The sequence below is a fragment of the Mercenaria mercenaria genome, chromosome 6, assembly GCF_021730395.1.
Source record: "Mercenaria mercenaria strain notata chromosome 6, MADL_Memer_1, whole genome shotgun sequence".
In the NCBI taxonomy this organism is placed as follows: Eukaryota; Metazoa; Mollusca; class Bivalvia; order Venerida; family Veneridae; genus Mercenaria; species Mercenaria mercenaria.
The window spans coordinates 49,650,103-49,673,629 of NC_069366.1; the positions used below are offsets into that span (position 1 = coordinate 49,650,103).

Sequence of the window (23,527 nt, forward strand, 5' to 3'; positions counted from 1 at the left end):
TTTCCCTAGGGTCAATTATAAAAATGTTACAATATAAGTTATTTATAGTAACAACTAAGGGAAGTTAATCTTTAAAAAAAAAAAAAAAAAAAAAAAAAAAAAAAAAAAAAAAAAAAAAAAATTGCAAGTCCACACGAAAATCTTTATCAGGAAGAGACTGGTCAAAATACACCTCAAAATTGGATTTAGCATGTTTGTTGTTTACAGAAAAGTGGTCTCGATTTTTCCCTACGACTAGTAATGAAAAAGTTACAATAAAAGCTATTTAAAGTAACAACAAAGGGAAGTAATTATAAAGAAGGGAACTGCGCATGACACTTCGTCTCATGATGGTGTATAATTGTGCCAAGTTACATCAAAATCCCTCTATGCATGAAGAAGAAATGCTTCGGACAAAGTCATTCTTGTATCTGACCTTTGGCCTCTAAGTGTGACCTTGACCTTAGGCCTAGTGACCTGGATCTTGCGCATGACACTCCGTCTCGTGGTGGTGACGTTTGTGCCAAGTTATATCAAAATCCCTCAATGCATGAAGAAGAAATGCTCCGGACAAGGTTTTAATTCTTGTATCCTTTGACCTCTAAGTGTGACCTTGACCTTAGACCTAGGGACCTGGTTCCTGTGTATGACACTCCGCCTCGTGGTGGTAAACATTTGTGCCAAGATATATCAAAATCCCTCCATGCATGAAGAAGATATGCTCCGGACAAATTTTTTTAAGAAAATATGATAAAGGGGAATAACTCAAAAAATAGGCAAGGTAGAGTTATTGTTCTTGCACACTGCACTTCCTCCCAATGTGTTCTATCAGTGTATGAAGTTTGAAGAAAATCCCTCCAGTACTTTTGGGGTTATGCTCCGGACAAAATGTTTTAAGAAAATATGATAAAGGGGAATAACTCAAAAAATAGGCAAGGTAGAGTTATTGTTCTTGCACACTGCACTTCCTCCCAATGTGTTCTATCAGTGTATGAAGTTTGAAGAAAATCCCTCCAGTACTTTTGGAGTTATGCTCCGGACAAAATTTTTTAAGAAAATAAGATAAAGGGGAATAACTAAAAAAATAGGCAAGGTAGAGTTATTGTTCTTGCACACTGCACTTCCTCCCAATGTGTTCTATCAGTGTATGAAGTTTGAAGAAAATCCCTCAAGTACTTTTGGAGTTATGGTCCGGACAAAGATCGTTGCGGACGCACGGACGGACGGACGGACGGACGCACGCACGGACGGAGAGCATTTCTAATATCCCCTTCACCTTTGGTGGGGGGATAAAAAACACATTACCAAGAGACAGATCCCTAAAAGAAATAAAAGAAATGTATTATTTACCTTTTTTTATAAAATTTTGTAATTACACCCCTTTAAATGGAAGTATATAAAAAGAGCAAATTCTATCTTCAGATTTCAATATAATTTCTAGTTTTACACTTGCATTTGATAGATACTGGGGTATTAACCAGGAGGCCAGTTTTAGAAGCGAGTGTACCTTCTGATTTCATTTATTTCCTAGTCTTAGTTGAGCTACCAATACAGGCAAAGGGGGATAATATTAATAATACAAACTTGCATGCCTAATGAATTTCCACTAAATATATGATTGTCAATGCAAGTCTTTGACAAATATAAACCAATTCTTCTTATATTAACATAATTTCTTAGGCAAAGAATGTTTATTACCGGCAAATTTATACTTATACTAAAATATCTTGGTTGGGCAACCAGGATAGGAAAATCATATTTCAAAAATACCTTCAAGGAAAATCTTATTTATTTAGCATTCAATGAACACAATTGAGGGAAAATGTTCACTTGTTTAAGTTTCTAACAAACCAATAACTTAACCTAAATCTGATCAATCAACTTACCCTTACCCTGCTACATTTCTACAATGGACTTGTCCATCTTTCATTTTGGACAGTACCATTAACTGTTAAAAGGGGTGCTTACCTAAAATATACTGACTGAATAGCGAACAGTGCAGACCATGATCAGACTGCACAGATGTGCAGGCTGATCTTGGTCTGCACAGGTCGCAAAGGCAGTATCACTTGCTGCCAGCAGGCTAAGGGTTAAATGGAAGTAGAACCATTGAAAAAAACTCAAGTAAAGAAAATACACTGTTCAAGTTCAGGTAAAGACAATTTGTTTTCTATTTTTAGCTCTGGCAAGAACCCACAAGAACAAGCAAAATTATTTGAACAAATTTCAGAGCAGACTATACATGAAAGTTACATACCAAGTTTGGTGAAGATCCATCAAGTGGTTCATGAGAAGAAGTCTCTAAGAAGGCTTCTATTTTAAGCTCTGGCAGCCCTTGACCTTTAGCCTGTGGGTGGCAAGTGATTCTGTCATTGTGACCAGTGCAGACAAAGATGCGCAGGCTGATCACAGTCTGCACTGTTCATTCTTCAGTCAGCAAATTTTCAGGGAAGACCCCTTCAACTGATAAATGATACTGCTCAAATTAAATGGTGGACCAGTCCATTTTAGAAATTTAGCAAGCTAAAGGTTAACAAGTGAATGAAGTATTGCCATGCAATACAAAGTCCCCTACTGGAAGGCACCTAATTTTCTCTACTGCAGTATAACATAATGAACTGATATCTGTCAATGATGTATAAACAATATTGTACTACATATAAAATATGTTATAACAACACACTTGGATTAAAATGTGCATATATAAAAACCCACAGTTGTTTTCATATTGAATTTTTTTGGCTGATTATAAAAATGTTATCATGTAAGTTATTTATAGTAACAACAAAGGGAAATTAATCTTTAAAAAAAAAAAAAAAAAAAAAAAAAAATAATATAAGTCCACAAGAAACTCTTTACCAGGTAGAGATAGGTCAAAATACACCTAAAATTTGGATGTAACATGCATGCTGTACCACAGAAAAGTGGTCTCGATTTTTCTCTACCGCCAGTAATAAAAAAGTTACATAAAAATCTATTTATAGTAACAACAAAGGGACGTAATTCTAAAAACAACGGTGCCTCATGGTGGTGAACATTTGGTCCAAGTTACATCAAAATCCCTCCATGCATGAAGAAGAAATGTTCCATACAAAGTCATTCTTGAATTTGACCTTTGACCTCTAAATATGACCTTGACCTTAGACCTAGGGACCTGGTTCTTGCGCATGACATGTTGTCTCATCCAGGGGAATATTTGTGCTAACTGATATCTAAATCCTGCTTTGCATGACAAAGTTATAGACCGGACAGGAAAAAAATCCTCTTGACCTTTGATCTCAAAGTGTGACCTTGACCTTTAAGCTAGGGTACTGGGTGTCGTCTCATCATGGGAAACATTTGTGCCAAGTAATATTAAAATCCCTTCATGGATGGCAGAGTTATGGACAGGACAGGAAAAAAACTCTGTTGACCTTTGACCCCTAATTGTGACCTTGACCTTTGAGCTAGGGGTCCGGGATTTGCGCATGACACGTCGTCTCATCATGGGGAACACTTGTGCTAAGTGATATTAAAATCCCTTAATGAATGTCAGAGTTATGGACCGGACACGAAACAGACCCTGTTCATGCTATGTTAACATTTGACTGCTAAGTGTGACCTTGACCTTTGAGCTAGGGGACTGAAAGTTGTGCATGACACATCGTCTTATTATGAGGTACATTTGTGCCAAGTAATATTAAAATCCCTTCATAGATGGGAGAGTTATGGACCGGACAGGAAAAAAGCCTTGTTGACCTTTGACCTCCAATTGTGACCTTGACCTTTAAGCTAGGGGTCCAGGTTTTGCGCATGACACGTCGTCTCCTCATGGGGAACATTTGTGCCAAGTAATATTAAAATCTCTTCATGGATGGGAGAGCTATGGACCGGACAGGAAAAAAGCCCTGTTGACCTTTGACCTCCAATTGTGACCTTGACCTTTGAGCTAGGGGTCCGGGATTTGCGCATGACACATCATCTCATCATGGGGAACATTTGTGCCAAGTAATACTAAAATCCCTTCAAGGATGGGAGAGTTGTGGACCGGACAGGAAAAAAGCCCTGTTGACCTTTGACCTCCAATTGTGACCTTGACCTTTGAGCTAGGGGTCCGGGTTTTGCGCATGACACGTCGTCTCATCATGGGGAACATTTGTGCCAAGTAATATTAAAATCCCTTCATGGATGACAGAGTTATGGACCGGACACGAAATTGCGGACGGACGGAATGACGGAATGACAGAATGACGGAATGACGGAAAAGTGCATTCCTATAGTCCCCAAAACTGGTTTTCAACCAGTAGGGGACTAACAAGAGCCAAACAGAACCACTTGAACAAATTTGACAGAGAATAATACAAGGTTGCTACAAGGGTAACAACAGAAAAACACTAATATCTATTTTTAGATTAAAGAGCTATTTTCATGGTGAAACATCATGACATTACATGCATAACATTAAAAAAAATTTAACCACCGAGTTATATGAATCTTAACTACAGGAATATACAAAAGAGGTATCATGAAATGACTTTATCTATTGCACAACAGAAACAGATAGCTGCAAAAATAATCACATATAAATATAAAAATTAAGTACTGTTCAAACTGACATGTAACAATCTAATCCTAAATGTAATTTTTAGAGGGGCATGTCTCCAGATGTACGTCAAAAGTTTTAACTTTGAAAAGCAGAAAGCAATCTCTGTGAAATATCAACAAGGGAACTGCCTGTGAGATGCCAACACTCATCTATAAGTGGTTGATATAACAGAGGGAGTTAAGGTTCTTGGCCTTGATAATGAAAGAAATGTAAAATTGCTACAGTTTTCAATAAATGTTGACCTGAACAAAAAGATAACCAAGAAATACCATTTTTTTAGGAAGTGCAAGAGAGATTTATGGTTCTTGATCATCTCGCTATTTTTCAAAATGGTAACAAGACACTGGTGCCCTCCCCAAATCTCTGTAACTGTATGCATATTTTTGACTAAGTCAAGGGCCATAACTCTGGTCTGGCTCTGTGAAACCCTAATTAAAACACCAGGTGCAAAATTTTACATGCTGAATTACAATCCTGTAAGGTTTGATGCCTTTAGGTCAAACACTTTTTGAGATATGTATGACACAAATGCGGATGAATGGCCATACAGATGGATGGAAAAGGGCAACCTAAGTGACCATCATCAAACTTTTGGCAGACTCAATAAAGACGTGCACACAATGTTTTGAAGCTACAGGCCTAACTATATAAAGGGGCAATAATACTACCAAATTACAAGTCAGATATTTGTTTTCTTGGCCTTTGTACTGTCTACCTGATGATAAACAAGTGTAAAAGTTTTAAAGCTACAACTCTTACAGTATTCATGTATAGTGGACCTAAACAAAGATTCTAACCATGAAATTCAATTTTCTAAGTGCAAAAAGGGTCGTAATCTATTAAAATGCAAGCAAGAATTATGGTTCTTGGCCTATGCATTCAGCAAATGATGATAAACAAGTTCACAAAGCTATTGTCTTTACAGTACCTGATAAAAAGGACCTACACAAAAATTTGTACCAAGAAATTCCAATTTTGTTAAGTACAAAATTGGCTTTAATTCACACAAAATGCAAGTTAGAGTTGTGGTTATTGGCCTATATACTCAACTAATGATGATAAGCATGATTGCATTCTCAAAGTTATTGCTAGTATAGCTTTTTTTTTTAGAAAAAGTGGACCTTAACAAAACTCTTACCCTATGCTAATGAGACGATCAAGTGACTTTTTTCCAAAATGAAAAAAGCTAAAATTTATAAACCAGCATTATTTAAGGTGATACTAAATGATTAAATCAAGTTACAAAGTAAAGCTAAATTCCATCTCTTTGATATGCAAAAATACATTAGGGAGAATCTGTGTGAAAAAATGAAAGACTAAAATAATATTTTAGCATTCATGCCATGAGGCCAGGTTATATTATTTTAGTCTTTCATTTTTTCACACAGATTCTTCCTAATGTATTTTTGCATATTAGTTAGTTTTCCTTGCCTGTATTAATATTATTTTTGTTTTGCAATTTTTGCAGGGAAAAAGTATCTATTTTTGATCCTATACTATATGTGAATATTACGCCAAAATGGGTAACGTCTTTTGACGTCGTACTTTCCTGTAACGTCATACTATTTTGTTATTATACTCTGATGAAGTCCAATGGAGGAAACATGTTAGTTTTGAAGTAAAAAGTATATTTCTGGAGTTAGTTCTTCGCTTTATCTATCTCTTTGATATCACATCTCTTTGATATCACATCAAAGTGCATTTTACAAACTATGTAAACATTTTATGAAAGTACATTACCCTAAAACTGTTGAACTACAGTCTATTTACTTTTTATTTACAAAAACTAATGGAAGTACTTTCTAAATTCAAAAAAGAACAACACACAGAGATATGGAGACATGTCCCTACATATGCATTATATAAATTAACACATTCTAGAGTACAAATGTTAAACAAGAGCTCGTCGAACACGAAATGCCCCCCTTGATGCATTCAGTAATTGCACAAGGAACAGAAATTATATGCTCACTGTAAACAAAAGTTCAACCATTTTGGTTTAATCTGACCTTGACCTTTAACCTATTTACCTAACAAGAGATTACCGAGTGATCTTGGCGCCATCCACTGAGCCATTTTTGAATGTTCCAAATTTCAAGACTAGCTCAAGGTCAAAATCAAGGTCAAATTTAATTTTGGTACAAAACAATGTGTATGTGGTCCAAATTTGAAAGCTGTGGCTTGAGAAATGTGAAAGCAGGTCACTAGATCAATTTCAAGGTCAAAGTTCATTCTGGTAGACAGAACTATACATGTGCTTCAGATTTGGAGGTTGTAGCTTGAGAAATGTGTAAGTAGGTAATAGGTAAAAATCAATGTCAAATTTCAATTCAGAACACAAAAATAGGCATGCGGTCCAAATTTGAAGCCTGTAGCTTCAGAAATGTGAAAGTAGGTCACTAGGTCAATCTCAATATCAAAGTTCATTTTGGTACACAAAACTATGCATGTGGTTCAAATTTGAAGGCTGTAGCTTGAGAAATGTGAAAGTAGGTCAATAGGTCAAAATCAAGGTCAAATTTTATTTCAGAACACAAAACTATGCAAGTGGTCCAAATTTGAAGCCTGTACCTTAAGAAATGTGAAAGTAGGTTACTAGGTCAATCTCAAGATCAAAGTTCATTTCAATACACAAAACTATGCTTGTGGTTCAAATTTGAAGGCTGTAGCTTGAGAAATGTGAAAGTAGGTCACTAGGTCAAAATCAAGGTCAAATTTTATTTTTGAACAAAAAACTATGCATGTGGTCCAAATATGAAGCCTGTACCTTGAAAAATGTGAAAGGAGGTCACTAGGTCAATAACAAGGTCAAAGTTTTTTTTGGTACACAAACCTGCATGTGGTCCAAATTTGAAGGCTGTAGCTACAGAAATGTGAAAGTAGGTCACTAGGTCAAGATCAAGGTCAACTCATGTCAAGGTTCATCTTGCCATTCAAAACTATACATGTGGTCCAAATTTGAATGATGTAAGTTATGGACATGAAGATTCTAAGTTTTTCCCTATATAAGTCTATTTGAACCATATGACCCCTGGGGCGGGGTTATATTTGACCCTACAGGGATAATTTGAACAAACTTGTTAAGAGAACTACTAAATGATGCTACATTACAAAATATCAAAGCCATAGTCTTTGTGGTTTGGCAAGAAGATTTTCAAAGTTTTTCCCTATATAAGTCTATATAAACCATGTGACCCCCGGGGTGGGGGCATATTTGACCCCAGGGAAATAATCTCAACAATCTTAGTAGAGGACCACTAGATTTTGCTACATACCAAATATCAAAGCCCTGGGCCCTATTGTTTTGGACAAGAAGATCAGAAACCATTTCACTCTTCCTTGCCAATGTGACCTTGATCTTTGACCTAATGACCTCAAAATCAATAGGGATCATCTGCTGGTCATGGCCAACCTAACTATCAATTTTCCTGACACTAGACCCAAGCGTTCTTGAGTTATTGCCTTGAAACCATTTTACTGTTCCTGGTCACTGTGACCTTGACCTTTGACCTATTGACCTCAAAATCAATAGGGGTCATCTGCTGGTCATGACCAACCTCCCTATAAACTTTTGTGACCCTAGGCCTAAGCGTTCTTGAGTTATCATCCGGAAACCGTTTTACTATTCAGGGTCACTGTGACCTTGACCTTTAACATACTGACCTCAAAATCAATAGGGGTCATCTGCTGGTCATTACCAACCTTCCTATCAACTTTCATGATCCTAGACCCAAGTGTTCTTGAGTTATCATCCGGAAACCGTTTTACTATTCAGGGTCACTGTGACCTTGACCTTTAATATACTGACCTCAAAATCAATAGGGGTCATCTACTGGTGATGACCAACCTCCCTATCAACTTTCATGATCCTAGGCCCAAGTGTTCTTGAGTTATCATCCGGAAACGGATTGGTCTACATTCCGACCGACCGACCTACCGACCGACAGACCGACAGACATCTGCAAAACAATATACCCCTCCTTCTTCGAAGGGGGGCATAATAATGCCAATCAACTAGCAAATGTGTAAGCTTATATGTCTGAATAATGAATTGTGTGAGACATTCTATTTGCAGTAAAAACAGTTCAGATAATGCAAGTGTCATTGTTGCCAAATTAAGGTATACATAGCTAATAAAATGAAGACTTTAATTATGGTGCCAATCATTCTATCTTTATTGTATCTTGCAAAATCTTATCAGAATTAACCAGTATTAAAATCTCATCAACAAAAAAAAAGTTTTCACAATAAGCTATTTCACAAAATCACTAATAAATTAACATATATAATAAACAATATCTGAATTACAAAATTCATCAAAACCAATCTACTCTGTAGTATTTCAACAAAGTACTTATTCAATGTAAGCAAAAGATATTATTTAACATTTAGCAACTTATCAGAAAAAAATATAACATGGACCATAAAGACAGCGGGGTATCACTTTTCTTGTTCACTACAACGTGAAATTACATACTGGGATAAACATCTATAGAAAGAAAAATTCTACAAGCACCTAGATATTCTGACTTACTAAAATAGGAATGGATAAAAAACTGCACTATGTATTGACTATAAAAATCTATGTCCCAGGTACTGGAATAAACGTAGGTTTATCCGAAGCCTTGTAAGCCTTCTTTGGAGTATAAATGCCAACCTGAACAGGATATCTTGTTCCGGCAACATCAATCTCGTACCTTGCCGAAGGATCTTTGATATAATCATGGATTCTTTTCGTTATCACAGGTTTTCCATTATCGTCTAAATGATTTATATATCCAAGACAAACAAATCTGTCAAGCGTAAACCCGTAAGCACTCGACGTTGTCAGTCCAACTAGTTTACCGTTTCTAAAAATTGGCTCTTTGCCAGATGGCCATACTTCAGCGTCTGTATCGAAGTTGTCTAACAGAAGCTGGCAAAACTTCTTACTGATTCCAAATTCCTTTTGTTTCAACAGAGCCTCTTTCCCAATGAAGTCTTTCCTCTGAAATTAAAATAGTAAATGGACATGTAATTATATCATGTCTTAAACTTCAAATATTTACACTCATTATGTTTTTGAAAAGCATTATTTTAACGTACATACAACATTGGTGCAACATATAAAAGGTGTGACTCTATCTGCAAGACAGAATGTGCAATGTGACGTCATTCATAAAAAAAGAAAAACATAAACAAAATGGTATCATCAGAAAAATTTTAAAACTCAGCACTCAAACTTTCAAAAAAAACATTCAACTTTAGCTAAAATTCCTTTTTCTCATAAAAAAAGATAGAAACTGAATCAACACTGTGATATTTCCTTAGATATAAGGATATTTTAAATTTAAATCAGGAACTTTATTTTTATCTGAAAGCAAATTAAAATTTAATGTCTGAGGCCAATTTTGACTGTTATATTTATTTATTGTAAAGATTGATTGTTGATGATTTATTACATGTTTAGTATCTTTTATTTATGGAAAGGATCCTCAAATTTTTGTAGTAAGCTACTGTAAATCTGAAAATATAAGCAATGAATGCTTAGCCTACTTCTTAGGCATTTTTACAGGTATAAAACACACTTGGACTACTTTCAAATCATCTTAAAATCACTGACACGATTCATGGATTTGCCAGAAGTACAAAATGTGGTTTATACCAACAAAAATGTACCAGAAATAATGCTAAGTCCTTAATTAAATTCAAATTAATGATTAAATGTTACAGTTTAGCATTAAGGTGTACAGCAGCATCTACAATGCCATGTGCAGGTGACTTTGGCACTGAATAATCTCTGTCAAATTTTTAAACAAAAGGAATGAATATGAAAGTAATTAGAAATATCCCTTAAGCTTTCATGGTGAAGCGTATTTAACAAATGACAAATTAATGTTTTTTTACTACAGGTTGTGATACTATTTTCTAAGATATAGTTAATTTTCAAAACTAGGAAACAGCAAATTTTTGTCATCTCAATATAGAAATTCCACTCGAGCTAATTATTATAAGCTGCCCTTGACTTAAGTTAGTCCAACTAATTTGACACGATCCTAGGAAATATTGAGATATTTTTTTTAGAATTGGGCAATATCCCCACTCGCGTCAAACACTCAAATGACCAAAATAGTTGAAGCAACTTCCCACGAAATTTTCATCGCTGCCTATGCTTTACATGCTATAGGTTTAAATGTTGATTATTTCATGAATTGGCCATAAATTAAAATATAACTTACATGTATTGAAAGGGGATTCAATTCCTCATTAATCTATGTTAAAATTATCAAATAAATTAAATATCCAAAATTACAAATTTTCTGGTGATTTAAACCTTTGTATGTACTGTACACGATGAACGCTTACCGTGTGTTTACACGCCATATAAAACCAATAACTTTACATGACTGTGTACTGTGATTTAACTTCCATTATTTTGGTCCTTCAAAGTTTTGACATTTAGATTACCCGTCACAAATATAAAACAATCTGAACATCGAATTATTTTGACTACTTGACTAATATACCACTGCCATTCATTTTCATGAAGCAGTGCATGATTTTCCACCACCTGTGCTGCAAAAAGGTTATGCTTTTGCCACCAAAGTCACTGTTTTTTACAGGTTTTACACTTGTCCGGCAAATAAATGGGTCAAAAACTTAGTTTTTAAAGGTTTTATGTCAAATAAATGGGTCAAAAACTCAGTTTTACAGGTTTCATACCAAATAAATGGGTCAAAAACTTAGTTCTTACAGGTTTTATATAAAATAAATGGTTCAAAAACTTAGGTTTTTTTCCACAAGTTTATACCAAATAAATGGATCAAAAACTTAGTTTTTACAGGTTTTACACTGAATAAATGTGTGAAACTTACTGTGTTTAAGGTTTTACACTGAAAAAATGTGTCAGACTCAGGTTTTTTTCATGGTTTTACACTGAATAAGTGTGTAAAGACTCAGTTTTTACATGTTTTACAATGAAAAAATGTGTCAAACTCGTTTTTTTTTAAAGGTTTTACACTGAATAAGTGTGTAAAGACTCACTGTTTAGGTTTTACACTGAATAAATGAGTCAAACTCATTGATTTTACAATTTATTTTGAAAAATTTCAAATAGTTGAGCTAAAGACAGTCGTCATGCGAAACGATAATTGAATCCACCTAAAAATGAGGGTCTTAGAAAGTAGGCTATGCAGGTAAAATGTCTGGAACTGACATTTTGTGCTGTTTTTCAACTGTATGTTTTCTATCAACATATTGAAGCACTTCATTCAGAAATGAAGTCTGCACATGTTCAAATAATTACTCAGAGGCTGCAGAGAACATATATATTTTTCCAATGAGTCCTTTTTATTCATTATACTAGCTTGATCAATTATGAACTATTTTTTCTAAATATATCTGAAAATGAATTACCATATACATTAACCTAAGGAAATAATATTATATTCAAAACAGTCATTAAGATTGACCAGGCTAACAGATTACAGTGAAATCATTTAATTTCAAGGGCATTAATAATTTCATGGTTTTCGTCAAAAAGGCTATTTCTTACAGACATGAATTAGAGGATTTCAGCTTTTGAAGATCAAATGAACTGGACGTTCATTAAAATTTCATGCATTACTCCTTCAGATCAACAAAAATTTAAGCATTGGCTTATTTCGATAAAATAAGGATATTTTGACCAATGCAAACCCAACTGTTCTCCAGTTATCTATAAACAAAGGAATTCTGGAGGGATGTGTATAGCTGCATTCAACTTTCAAAATACACTTAAGGACTTTGAAAATGCCACATCCATATATGGCAATCAATGCTCCTTTTTTCAGGCCCTGGAGAGGGTAACTCCATGTTTATTTTCCAAAAACTATTTACACATAATATTATTCATGACATCAGTTTCAATTATGGTGTATAGCATATAGTTTATGAAGAACAACAAATTAATCCAGTAAAAATTTACCAGTTGTCTTAAAGTCTTAACCCTTAGCCTGCTAAATTTCTAAAATGGACTGTTCCATCATTCAGTTTGGGCAATACCATTTATTATCTGAAGGGTGGTCACTAAAAATTTACTGACTGAATAGCAAACAGTGCAGACCATGATTAGCCTGCACGGATGTGCAGGCTAATCTTGGTCTGCACTGGTCGCAAAGGCTGAATAACTCGCCGCCAGCAGGCTAAAGGTTAAAGATGAAACAGTGCAGGTCTGCAACAAACTTATTTCAATTGTTTTTCTTTGTTCAAAAATACCAAAATTGCAGAAGGTATTAGTGTCACATATATCCTATACAAAGGCTTAATTTTTGGTATTTATTTCTTGGTTATATATGAACAAATCCTGCAAGACAGAAAAAGTATGAAATAGAAGTTGATAAGAGATGGTGTTATCAATAAAGGGGAAAAACTCATCATTACTAGTATTTACTTTTCAAATTGAGTTACCCATCTTACAACGACATCTAAACAAATTTGAATTGAAAGTTAAAAGTCAATATGGAACATCATGCTTTTTGATCTGATTTTCATGATAACACCTTAAAATCATATACAAATATACATGTAAATACAATAAAAAAATATTGGGTGCAGTTCTAGGCAGATCAGGCTTCTATATGCCTTTACAAAATGTTAGTTCTGATTTGTCATCAATGCCATATATTTGCTACATTTTCTGCCACACTTTGATTCCTTGTTTCACGGCTTTAATTAAGTTAAAGATTTCTTCATTAAGATCAGTACTGAATTTTCTTCCTCTCAGAGGTAGACATTTCTCAAAGTCTAACATTGAAATGCTATAAAATGACAAGATCAAACACAGTAGTCACCAAAATCATACTGGACAGGCTAGGAGGGCTCTAGCGCTCTAGGTTTGGTATCACTATGATAAAAGTTTACACAAACATTGCATCACCTATATTGCATTTTGCAATTTAAAAATCAACTTAACCTTTTATCCTTTAAAAATCTGATAAATTTACTAATCTTTAAACAGTGTAAAAACTTAAACAGATATCTGACACCCTTTCTCGATAATGACAGCCAAATCTCTCTATATATATCCAATTAAAACTAAATCATAATATGAGCCGCACCATGAGAAAACCAACATAGTGGTTTTGCGAGCAGCATGGATCCAGACCAGCCTGCGCATCTTTGTGAGGGGAGTTAGCGCGGATTAGGGCGCCTCCGCGCAGTCTGGTCAGGATCCATGCTGTTTGCTTTCAAAGCCTATTGCAATTAGAGAAACTGTTAGCAAACAGCATGGATCCTGGCCAGACTGTGTGGATGTGCAGACTGGTCTGGATCCATGCTGGTCGCAAAGCCACTATGTTGGTTTTCTCATGGCGCGGCCCATATATGCTTCATTAACAGCAGTAACACTTTGTTTAGCACTGAAAATTTACTACTTTATTACTTTTATTTATTATGCATATTTCATACATAATATATGCATTACAAAAATCTTCCCCGACCAGATTTTCAAAAGGCATAGATGGATTTTTCTTTCAAAGTCCATGAATGTAGACATGATGTGGCTGTGTAATGTAGTATTGCTGTATAAGACAAGGAGCTGCGTTCAATAAACGCTTGATGCCCCCAGTGGCATCCTTGTCGATAGATTTTGCACCTAAGTCCAAAACGAGGTCAAGGTCAAGGTCAAACTGAGGTCAGGTGATGTTTGAAGTCGAGGAATGGTCACAGTTTACATCTGTATTAGTATCAATTCATTCTTGTAAGGGGTATTAATGCTAGACGAAATGGTCCCATTTGGTTAACCAAGAGATGGCCCATATAAAGCAACCTAAGTCCAAAATGAAGTCAAGGTCAAGGTCAAACTGAGGTCAGGTGATGTCTGAAGATGAGGAACGGTCACAGGTTACATCTGCATTAGTATCAAGTCATTCTAGTAAGGGGCATTGATACTAGACGAAACGGTCCCATTTGGTTAACCTCGTACGGACGGACGGACGATCCAACGAATGGACGGACGGACAGGACAATCACTATATGCCTCCCGCATCAGTAGATGCTGGGGGCATAAAAAAGTTTTGTTTTAATTAATATGTTATTGAAGCAGTATAGAAGAAATATATAACATGACCATAAATCATTATATAAAGATCATGCAAAGTACTTACAGGTACGGAATAATATATAATGTAAGCACACTCTTATTTCATATCGACAATACCATATCAGACAATATACCGAGAAGTATTAGTCTGTATAGGTTGCTGAAAGTTATTTTTATAAGTACTTTCCTGATAAAATGTGCATTTTCATTTACCTGGAAATTATTTTCAATCTGAAAATGGTAAAATCAGATCTAAAATTCAACAGAGAACAGCCGACATGTAAATATGTTTTACCACAGTGAAATAACAAGGCCTTTTTATGAATAACATAATTATGCTCCAAATGATAGCCTGTTGAAGATTTCTGGGTATGAAATAATCGTCAATTTCAAATATGCTATGACTTTGACCTTTAACCTTATGACTGGGAAAATAACAACTGGGATCTTCCATTGACCATAAGCAATCATGCAATAAATTGTTGACCTTTCTGACATACTAGCTTCTAAAACATTGTGGGTCAACTACCACCCATAGGCAATCATACCACGAACTCTTGACAAATGTAGATCCAACTGTTACTGACTGGAAACCCTTTCCAATCTCAGGTAAATGTGACCTTGACCTTTGACCTACTGACTTCCAAAGCATAAAAATTCATCTACTGACTGCAATCTTATGAAACTGGACCAATGCAGATGTAAGCTGCTAGCATTCTCTAGTTCTTAACAGGAAACTAAACTGTCTATCAACTAAAATGCAAAAACAACCAATCGACATAAACAAAAGAATAGTACTCCTCTTCCTTGATGGGATGGGGAGTTGGGGCAGGGGGTAATAACAAGAGCTGTCTGTTGACAGTGTGCTCAACTATTCGAAGTATATTCAAAATATTACCAGAGATTTTCAGACAAAAGAAAAATAACAGATAAGACGAACAATGTACCTGCATTTGTGGATTTGGATATGCCTTGCACTATATGGCAATGTGTGAACATGATGGTAAGCAAATGTTTGAAGTTTCAAAGCCATATATCAAACAGTTTAGACAAAATACGGAATGGTATGCGAAACTTAACTAATTTCTATGTCAAAAATGGGCCATAACTGAACTAAAGTCCTTGTCCTACTTATGTAGTCTTGCCTGGTAAACAAATGGTCAAAGTTTCAAAGCCATATTCAGGTTAGACAAAATATTGACTGGTATGAAAAATTTAACTGATTTCCAAGTCCTAAAAGGGCCATAATTCAGCCAAAATAGTAGACAGATTTATGTACTCTTGCCTACGGATGGAAATCATGATGATAAACAAGTTTTCGAAGTTTCATAGCCACATGTCAAATAGTTTTGATAAAACGCTGAACCAATTTCCAAGTCCTAAAAGGGCCATAATTCAGCCAAAATACTTGACAGAGTTATGTACTCTTGCCTGCAACTTAACCAAGGTATGATGTTGATGCTGACGCCATTGTGAGTAGGATAGCTCTACTTATTCTTCCAATAGTTGAGTTAAAAATTACAGACATGACATGCTATAAAATGCACTCAATAGGAATATACATACTAGATTTTGCATTAAATGTTCAACATTTCAACTTGCAAGTTAAACAAGCTACATCTCAACAAGTTTTCATGTCAGTGCCTTACAACATCTAAACATTATGTGCAGGTGTAATGCCATGTAAAAGAATAAGTAAAGTGTGAAACCTACATCAAGGCTAACTCTGAAATCTCTTCCTGTCTCGTACGGTGTGGTTGTCGGATCCATGTCCGTACCCCAATATGCAAACAGTTTCTCTATACGAAGATGACGAAGTGCCATGTATCCAGCATTACGTATACCATAATCCTTTCCTGCTTTCATCAACATCTCATACACATGTAATGCATACTGAAGGTATAATGTACAGTTGTACAAAAAAAACAACAAAAACTAACTCTTCATCTACAGATAAAAAAATTCCTTTGCTTGTTCTGAATGGTTTTCAACATAATATTTCATTTACATTCAAAGACAGCAAACCTAAATGTTATTTCTCAAATAATTAAGGCCTTGTAGTGTATTCAGAACGGGGATCCCGTGCGATCGGAAAAAAGATTAATGGCGACATATACCAAACTGTAAGACCATGTCTGAATGTCACAAAAAGACATGTCGCCAGTCCGAGTTCCGCGACTGGACCGATCTATGACGTCATCAAAATGGCGGCCAAGTTTGAAAATATAACTTTGTGTAATTCATTATTTATTTATGTTACACAGCAAAACTTCATTTTATTCTCTCTGGTTTTCCAATCTAGAATATGTGTTGTCAATGTAATAACAATATTCAAGTATATAAACAATTAAATAATGTGAAATAATAAAAATATATCTTACCCCACCCACTTTATTTCAACATATTATTTTCTTGTTGAATATATTTGTTTGATATATGCTATACCATCAAAATATACGAATATCATCATATTCCAATAGTGCTGTGGCTGTTTATGTGTGCTTTATGTCTCTGCTACACATGAACACTGTACCAATTTGCTGACCCACCATTCGTATCGCGTTGAACTCTACAATGACCTTAAACATTCGCACTTGATCAAATGCAATGATTAGAATTCCTACCACTCTTCTAACGTTTCTTTCCCGATAGATATGTTTTCTTTTGATAGAAGCCTTTCAAAAGTTAGGATTAATAGTTTCCATAGGATCTCAAAACTTTATTGAACAATAATGGAGTCTTTACACAATAAACTTTCCATAGTCCACAGTTTGGATTGTTACCTTTATTTTAGAATATGTCAGTCATTTTAGCACAGTTTGTGAGAAGGAAACTTTTTATGATGGTATCATGGATGTGTGATGAAACATTTGCCATTGTCTGGCATTCTGAGAACTTCTGAAAGTTCTGTGATAATTTTGTCAGTTGTCAAGAGCTGGCACAACATTTAATAACATTTTCGGAGAATTTTCATAACGGCTCTATGACAAAATTCTTGTTACAAAAGTGTCTTTCTTGAAATCACAATTGTCAACAGCAAAGAACATATGGCGACCATTCACAAAGTATCTTGGAATATAGACAACCTAGTTAGAGAACGGGTATTATTAGCTAACTGATTCTAATGGGCTAAGAGTAGTCTATATAAATATATAACCCGTGTAAGAAGTGTTTTAGTTCTATACTTCTTGATGTTTAATGTATAATACACCGGCTGCAACCTGTAAATGTTATTAGTTATAACCACGAAAAGTTGCAGTAGGTGTATGCGTCGAGCACATCAGATTCTGTGACGAGTTGGGAACGTGACTGTCCTTGACATGTTCAAATTGTCATTCTTGGTTTCCGCGGAAGGACCAAGAATCAACCAACGTAGATAACATTGTAGATAGCAATGTAATAGGTATGGACTTCCAAATATGATCTTGATTATCAGCAGTAACTGAGTACCTGCCTGAGGAATGAGTATCATTTTCCCTAAAGAATTTAGCTGTAGAGGAAAGTTCTTGTATGTTAACCTTTCCGTCCAAAAACTGAACTGCTAATCCTGAGTATGTATTTGTTTCATCGACAATAGTTTGGCATATTTTGTTTTTATTGCCGGATCTAGACGTAAGACATTTTCATCGCGGTTTGTAATTTTTCATCCACAGAGCATTGGCCTCTTTCAACAATTAATATTTGCTATTGCCTGTCTTGACAGAAAACAAACAATTTTTTTCTTCGCCCGAACGGGGCGTATTATATTATGATGCCGGTGTCCGTTTGTCCGTAAGCAATTCCGTGTTCACTCTGTAACTCTTGAAACCCTTGAAGGATTTCAAAGAAATTGACACAAATGTTCACAAATATGACTCTTGTTTCATGTCCGCTCTGTAACTCTTGAACTGCTTGAAGGATTTTAGACACTTTTAAAGGCACAAATGTTCAACACATCAAGACAGCATGCAGAGTGCATGTTTCGGATGGCTAGCTTCAAGGTCTAGGTCACACTTATGATCACATGTCATACATTCGGGCGTGTATTGCTCCGCATTGCGGTGCTCTTGTTTCCTAAAAGAATCATTACAACACTTCTAGTTAGTTCTAGGGGCGTTTGTTTATTTTCAGTCATATTTGACTCTATTGTTTTCGCAACAATCATCGTTTCGTATTTGATTTTAGCGCGGTCCATTGTGTCTCTACTGACACGGCTCTATCACAATCTCTTTACCAAGATGCAAAGTCAGTCTCTGTCAGAGAAATCGTGATCATCATATTAAATGCATTCTCGAATGGTAGAAAAGACTGTTGCATAAGCGCTAGGGCACAATTTACCACTGTATGTTTAATATAGCATACCAGTACATAGTTTCCATATCGTGCAAAGTTGTGCTACTGGAGCTTAGTGTTGTAGTTGTGATCAGACATTTGATACATATTTACAGGTATAAAACAATACAGAGAAGATATTAACGAACATATGTTAAATAAAACCTGAAAAGTAGATCCCTCGGAAACACCCAGAACAATGCAAACAGTGAAAATTGCAGACTCGGTTTGTTTGAGTCTGTTCATGAGCAATAATGGAAAATGCAACACGCCCCCTAGTGCCGGCTTAAGCAGTATTCAATCTTCAAATCTAACATTATCAAGAAAATGTTAGAAGCAAATTTATTGAGTGTTTCATACAGCAGCTTAAACATTTCTGAAATGATTGTAAATGCTCCACAGACATCATGTCAGTTTTCACTGAATGCTGTGTATATTTTACGGAAGAGTGATATTTCATGGTTAAAGGGTTTGGCGACGACACATCAGTTTGAATGGGTCAATAGCTAGCGAAGACACAGGAATGTCACAACAACGGCAACAAAAAGTAGGAAGTAGAAAGTAACTTATAAATGTGAAAGATAAATTAGATAGACTGGTAGCTCTCCAATATAGCCAGAAAGTGACCCATTATTTAGACATATTTGTACCCGGTTTCGCACACCGGGACTAATAATTCTCTAATTCTTTGTACAATATGGATATTGGTTGAATCGAAATTGCACAACACTGGTACTTCTGTAGAAACTGGTTTTTTAGCTGTCATTATCATAATGATGTCGCTATAACATGCACAAACGAGGTACCCTCAGTGGTGTCTAATTTTATGCTGTCTCGGTGATACTTTTACTACACTTTTATATATCCTTGTCTTTTATCAGAATGCCTGCTTGTCGTTTAGAAAACTATAGGAACATTTAAAAAGAGACCTGGTCCCTTGATTTCACCAGTTTAAATTTCTCTTGGCAAGTATTTCATTACAAGAAACTGAAAATTCTTTGGTGTGCGAAACCGTGAACTGTGCGAAACGGGGTACACTTACTCTAAGATTATTATTATTAGACTATTATCAACAGGTTGATTTACATTTAATTACGATGCAGCATAGAAATTACTTTATCAAAGTTTTTCCTTTATTTCACGTCTCTTTAAAGATGTACTATGCTCACCTTTTACATATAAATATTTCATCATTGCATATTGATCTAAATCTAGAAAATCTCCATTTAAACATCTTTACCTTGGCTAAATATATAAACTAGCTGCGTATACTGCAATCACAATTAAATGTCTGTAAAATAACAACATTTGTTTCAAACAAACTTCCAGTCTGAGAGTTTTAGTAGCGTAATATATTTACATATTAATCAGTATATAGTATTTAAAACTTACACACCACCTTTCATACTCACAAACATGGTTATTTTATAATTCCATAAATGATATGCGATAATTGTTCATATATTCAAATATTAAATTTGGGCATAATATATGTTTAATATTGTAAAAATGACGTTCCTTTTATCTAAAATAACATAATGCTACTCATTATGTATGTGAACGATGTATACTACAACAAACTTCACTTTCAACAACAAAAACAAACAACTCTATCAATCATTTGAAGATAATGATATATTTACATTTTAAAAAAATGGCCGCCATTTTGATGACGTCATAACTTGGTCCAGTTGCAGAATTCACACTGGCGACATGGCTTAGAATGGACTTCAGACATTACGGAACAGATTGGTATATGTCGCCATTAATCTTTTTTCCAATCGCACGGGACCCAAAATATGGCTCTAAGCGAATACACTATTGGTGTTTCTTATCATCTTCAGAGTTCAAATGAGCAGGAATTGAACCAAAGGACATAAGCCTGAGCAGTTAAATATCTGAGCATCTGAACAATGGACTGTGGTAAACCAGACAATAAACCACAAGAATGCTTTGTTTACTTTCATTCAAACATGCATGTTAAAACATGGTGATAAAAAGTATGCTTCAAGCAACAATTTGATGTTGTAATTCACATTAAAGTGTTCTTTTGTGCATCAACCGTTGTTTATTATACAGAATATCCAATTCTTGACTTCTTCCTTTGTTTATTAAACTGACAGAGAAATTGAGTCATGTTAGCACGATTTATTTATAACCATCTAAATTTCACCAATTTGATACCAAGCAGTTCAAACTCTACTGGCTGTAAGATTTATATTCAGGATATCAGTATAGGATTTTTCAAAGCAGCTGACTTGAGATCGTTAGAATGATAACAGACAAAGTATCATCAAATATCTTTCTCCTACTCACACCTTTCACTTTAAGCCTTCTGGTATAATTGTTTAACTCACCTCTGAAGGTATATACATCACAAATCCATCTTCTCCACAATGTGTCAGTCTCATGGCAATAATATTACTGGCATATCCAACATCTATCACCTAAAGTGCAAGAAAAAGAACAATTCAATGCACTTCTTTTGTTCCATTTCAAGCCACCCCAACAGAATTCAGGTCATACGGTGACTTTCCAGGCTTTAACACTGATACACAACCTCTGGTACCACTCCAAGCATTATTCAGTGTCAAACCATATAGCTTTCTCACATGAAGGAACTCTACATCCATTGCAAGATTCTTAAACCACAGAGTCGAGAGGCAAGTATTTTGAAGTCAGTTATCTTAAGTATTTAGAAAATTAATGAACCTTACCTCTGCAGTTTGCAACTATTTCTATACTTTGGTTTTAGTCAAACCAATGAAATTCAGGTCACATGGCTGCTTTCCAGTTATAATGATGTAGGAAGACCCAATGTACCTTACCAGCCATTATTTCATGAACGTGCAAACACTTAGGTAAAAACATGGATGTTTCACATGCCACTTGAGTAGCAGCTCCTTCACAGCAAACAACCCTATATTCAAAGCAGCGTTTCATTCCTCAGCACAGTAGGACACAAGTCATTCTAAGCCACCGACCTTACCCATGAGCAAATGGTGGCCAATCACTTTTGTATTTTAAAGATATGCAATACTCATCCTTTATTACAATATTTTATCTTTAGATATTTACTTCAAAATTAGACAAGAGGGTCATGATGACCCTGGATCGCTCACCTGAGTAATATGAGCTACATGTTTCAAATGTCAAACTGATAATAAAATATTAAGAAAGTCAGTAGGTCACATTCATGGACAATGAAATTCAGTTTTACGATTTGTGTGCAAAACTGTGTAAGTCATCAAAATTTCAAGACTCTATCTTAAAAAACAAGAAAGTAGGTCAGTAGGTCAAGATCACAGTCAAGTGACATCATATTACTTGGGGTCATCAGGTAATTATAACTAAACAGTCTTGGAGATAGGATCAGATGAGTTTTAAGTATTTTTTCCTATATAACTCACATAATAACTAAGTGACCCCAGGGTGGGGCCTCTTTTAACCCCAGGGGCATAATTTAAATAATTTTGGTAAAGGACTACTAGAGAATGCATCATATCAAATATCAAAAGCCTAGGTCATATGGTTTCAGACAACAATTTTTTTAAAGCTTTTTCCTATATTATAGTCTATATAAAACTTGAGACCTCCAGGGCAGGGCCTCTTTTCACCCCAGGGGTACAATCTGAACAATTTTGGTTGAGGACCATAAGACAATGCTACAAACCAAATATCAAAGGTCTAAGAGTTGTGGTTTCAGAAGAGAAGATTTTTAAACTTTTTTTCCTATATAAGTCTATGTAAAACTTGGGACCCCCGGGGCAGGGCCTATATTTGACCCTAGGGGGATAATTTGAACAATCCTGGTAGAGGACCACTAGATAATGCTACATACCAAATATCAAAGCCCTAGGCCACGTGGTTTTGAACAAAAAGATTTTCAAAGTTTTCCCAATATAAATCTATATAAACCATGTGACCCCCAGGGCGGGACCATATTTGACACTATGTGGATAATTTGAACAATCTTGGTAGAGGACCACTGGATGATGCTACATAGCAAATATCAAAGCCCTAAGCCATGTGGTTTTGTACAAGAAGATTTTCAAAGTTTTCCCTATATAAGTCTATATAAACCATGTGACCCCCGGGGCGGGGCCATATTTGACCCTAGGGGGATAATTTGAACAATTTTGGCAGAGGACCACCACACACCAGATATCAAAGCCCTAGGCCCTGTGGTTTTGGACGAGAAGATTTTTAAAGTTTTTCCTTTCGGTTGCCATGGCAACCAGAGTTCTGCATGGAATTCAATTCTTTGAACAATTTTGAAAGGGGGCCACCCAAGGATCATTCCTGTGAAGTTTGGTGTAATTCTGCCCAGTGGCTGACGCACGACGGACATCAAGCGGTCACAATAGCTCACCTGTCACTTCGTGACCGGTGAGCTAAAAACCCTGATCAAATATATTCAATGTTAATTAATATATAAATTTATTGTGTATGCATAGCTACATTCATAATTTAAGTCAAGCAGTACAGACATAGAAGAATTAAGTTAGAAAAAACTTCCAGTTTTCAGTATTAGTCATATCTATACTGTGTTTAGCTACACTTGTATTAAGTGTGTACTATATTTAATCTAC

General features: G+C 35.3%; 1 protein-coding gene across 4 annotated transcripts in view; it reads right to left on the reverse strand.

Moving 5' to 3' along the window:
- Positions 1-6,324: 6,324 nt before the first annotated feature.
- LOC123548943 (pyruvate dehydrogenase phosphatase regulatory subunit, mitochondrial-like) overlaps positions 6,325-23,527 on the reverse strand; it is a 58,156-nt gene continuing 40,953 nt past the window's right edge. For 3 of the 4 annotated variants that reach the window (XM_045336604.2, XM_053545867.1, XM_053545868.1), the window contains exons 17-20: positions 21,293-21,382; positions 16,338-16,517; positions 14,838-14,855; positions 6,325-9,551 (exon numbers count right to left, since the gene is read on the reverse strand). In XM_045336604.2, the coding sequence (XP_045192539.1) occupies positions 9,147-9,551; positions 14,838-14,855; positions 16,338-16,517; positions 21,293-21,382 (693 nt within the window). In that variant the 3' untranslated portion in view covers positions 6,325-9,146. The remainder of the gene's footprint in view (positions 9,552-14,837; positions 14,856-16,337; positions 16,518-21,292; positions 21,383-23,527) is intronic. The other variant, XM_045336606.2, reaches the window with a different exon arrangement.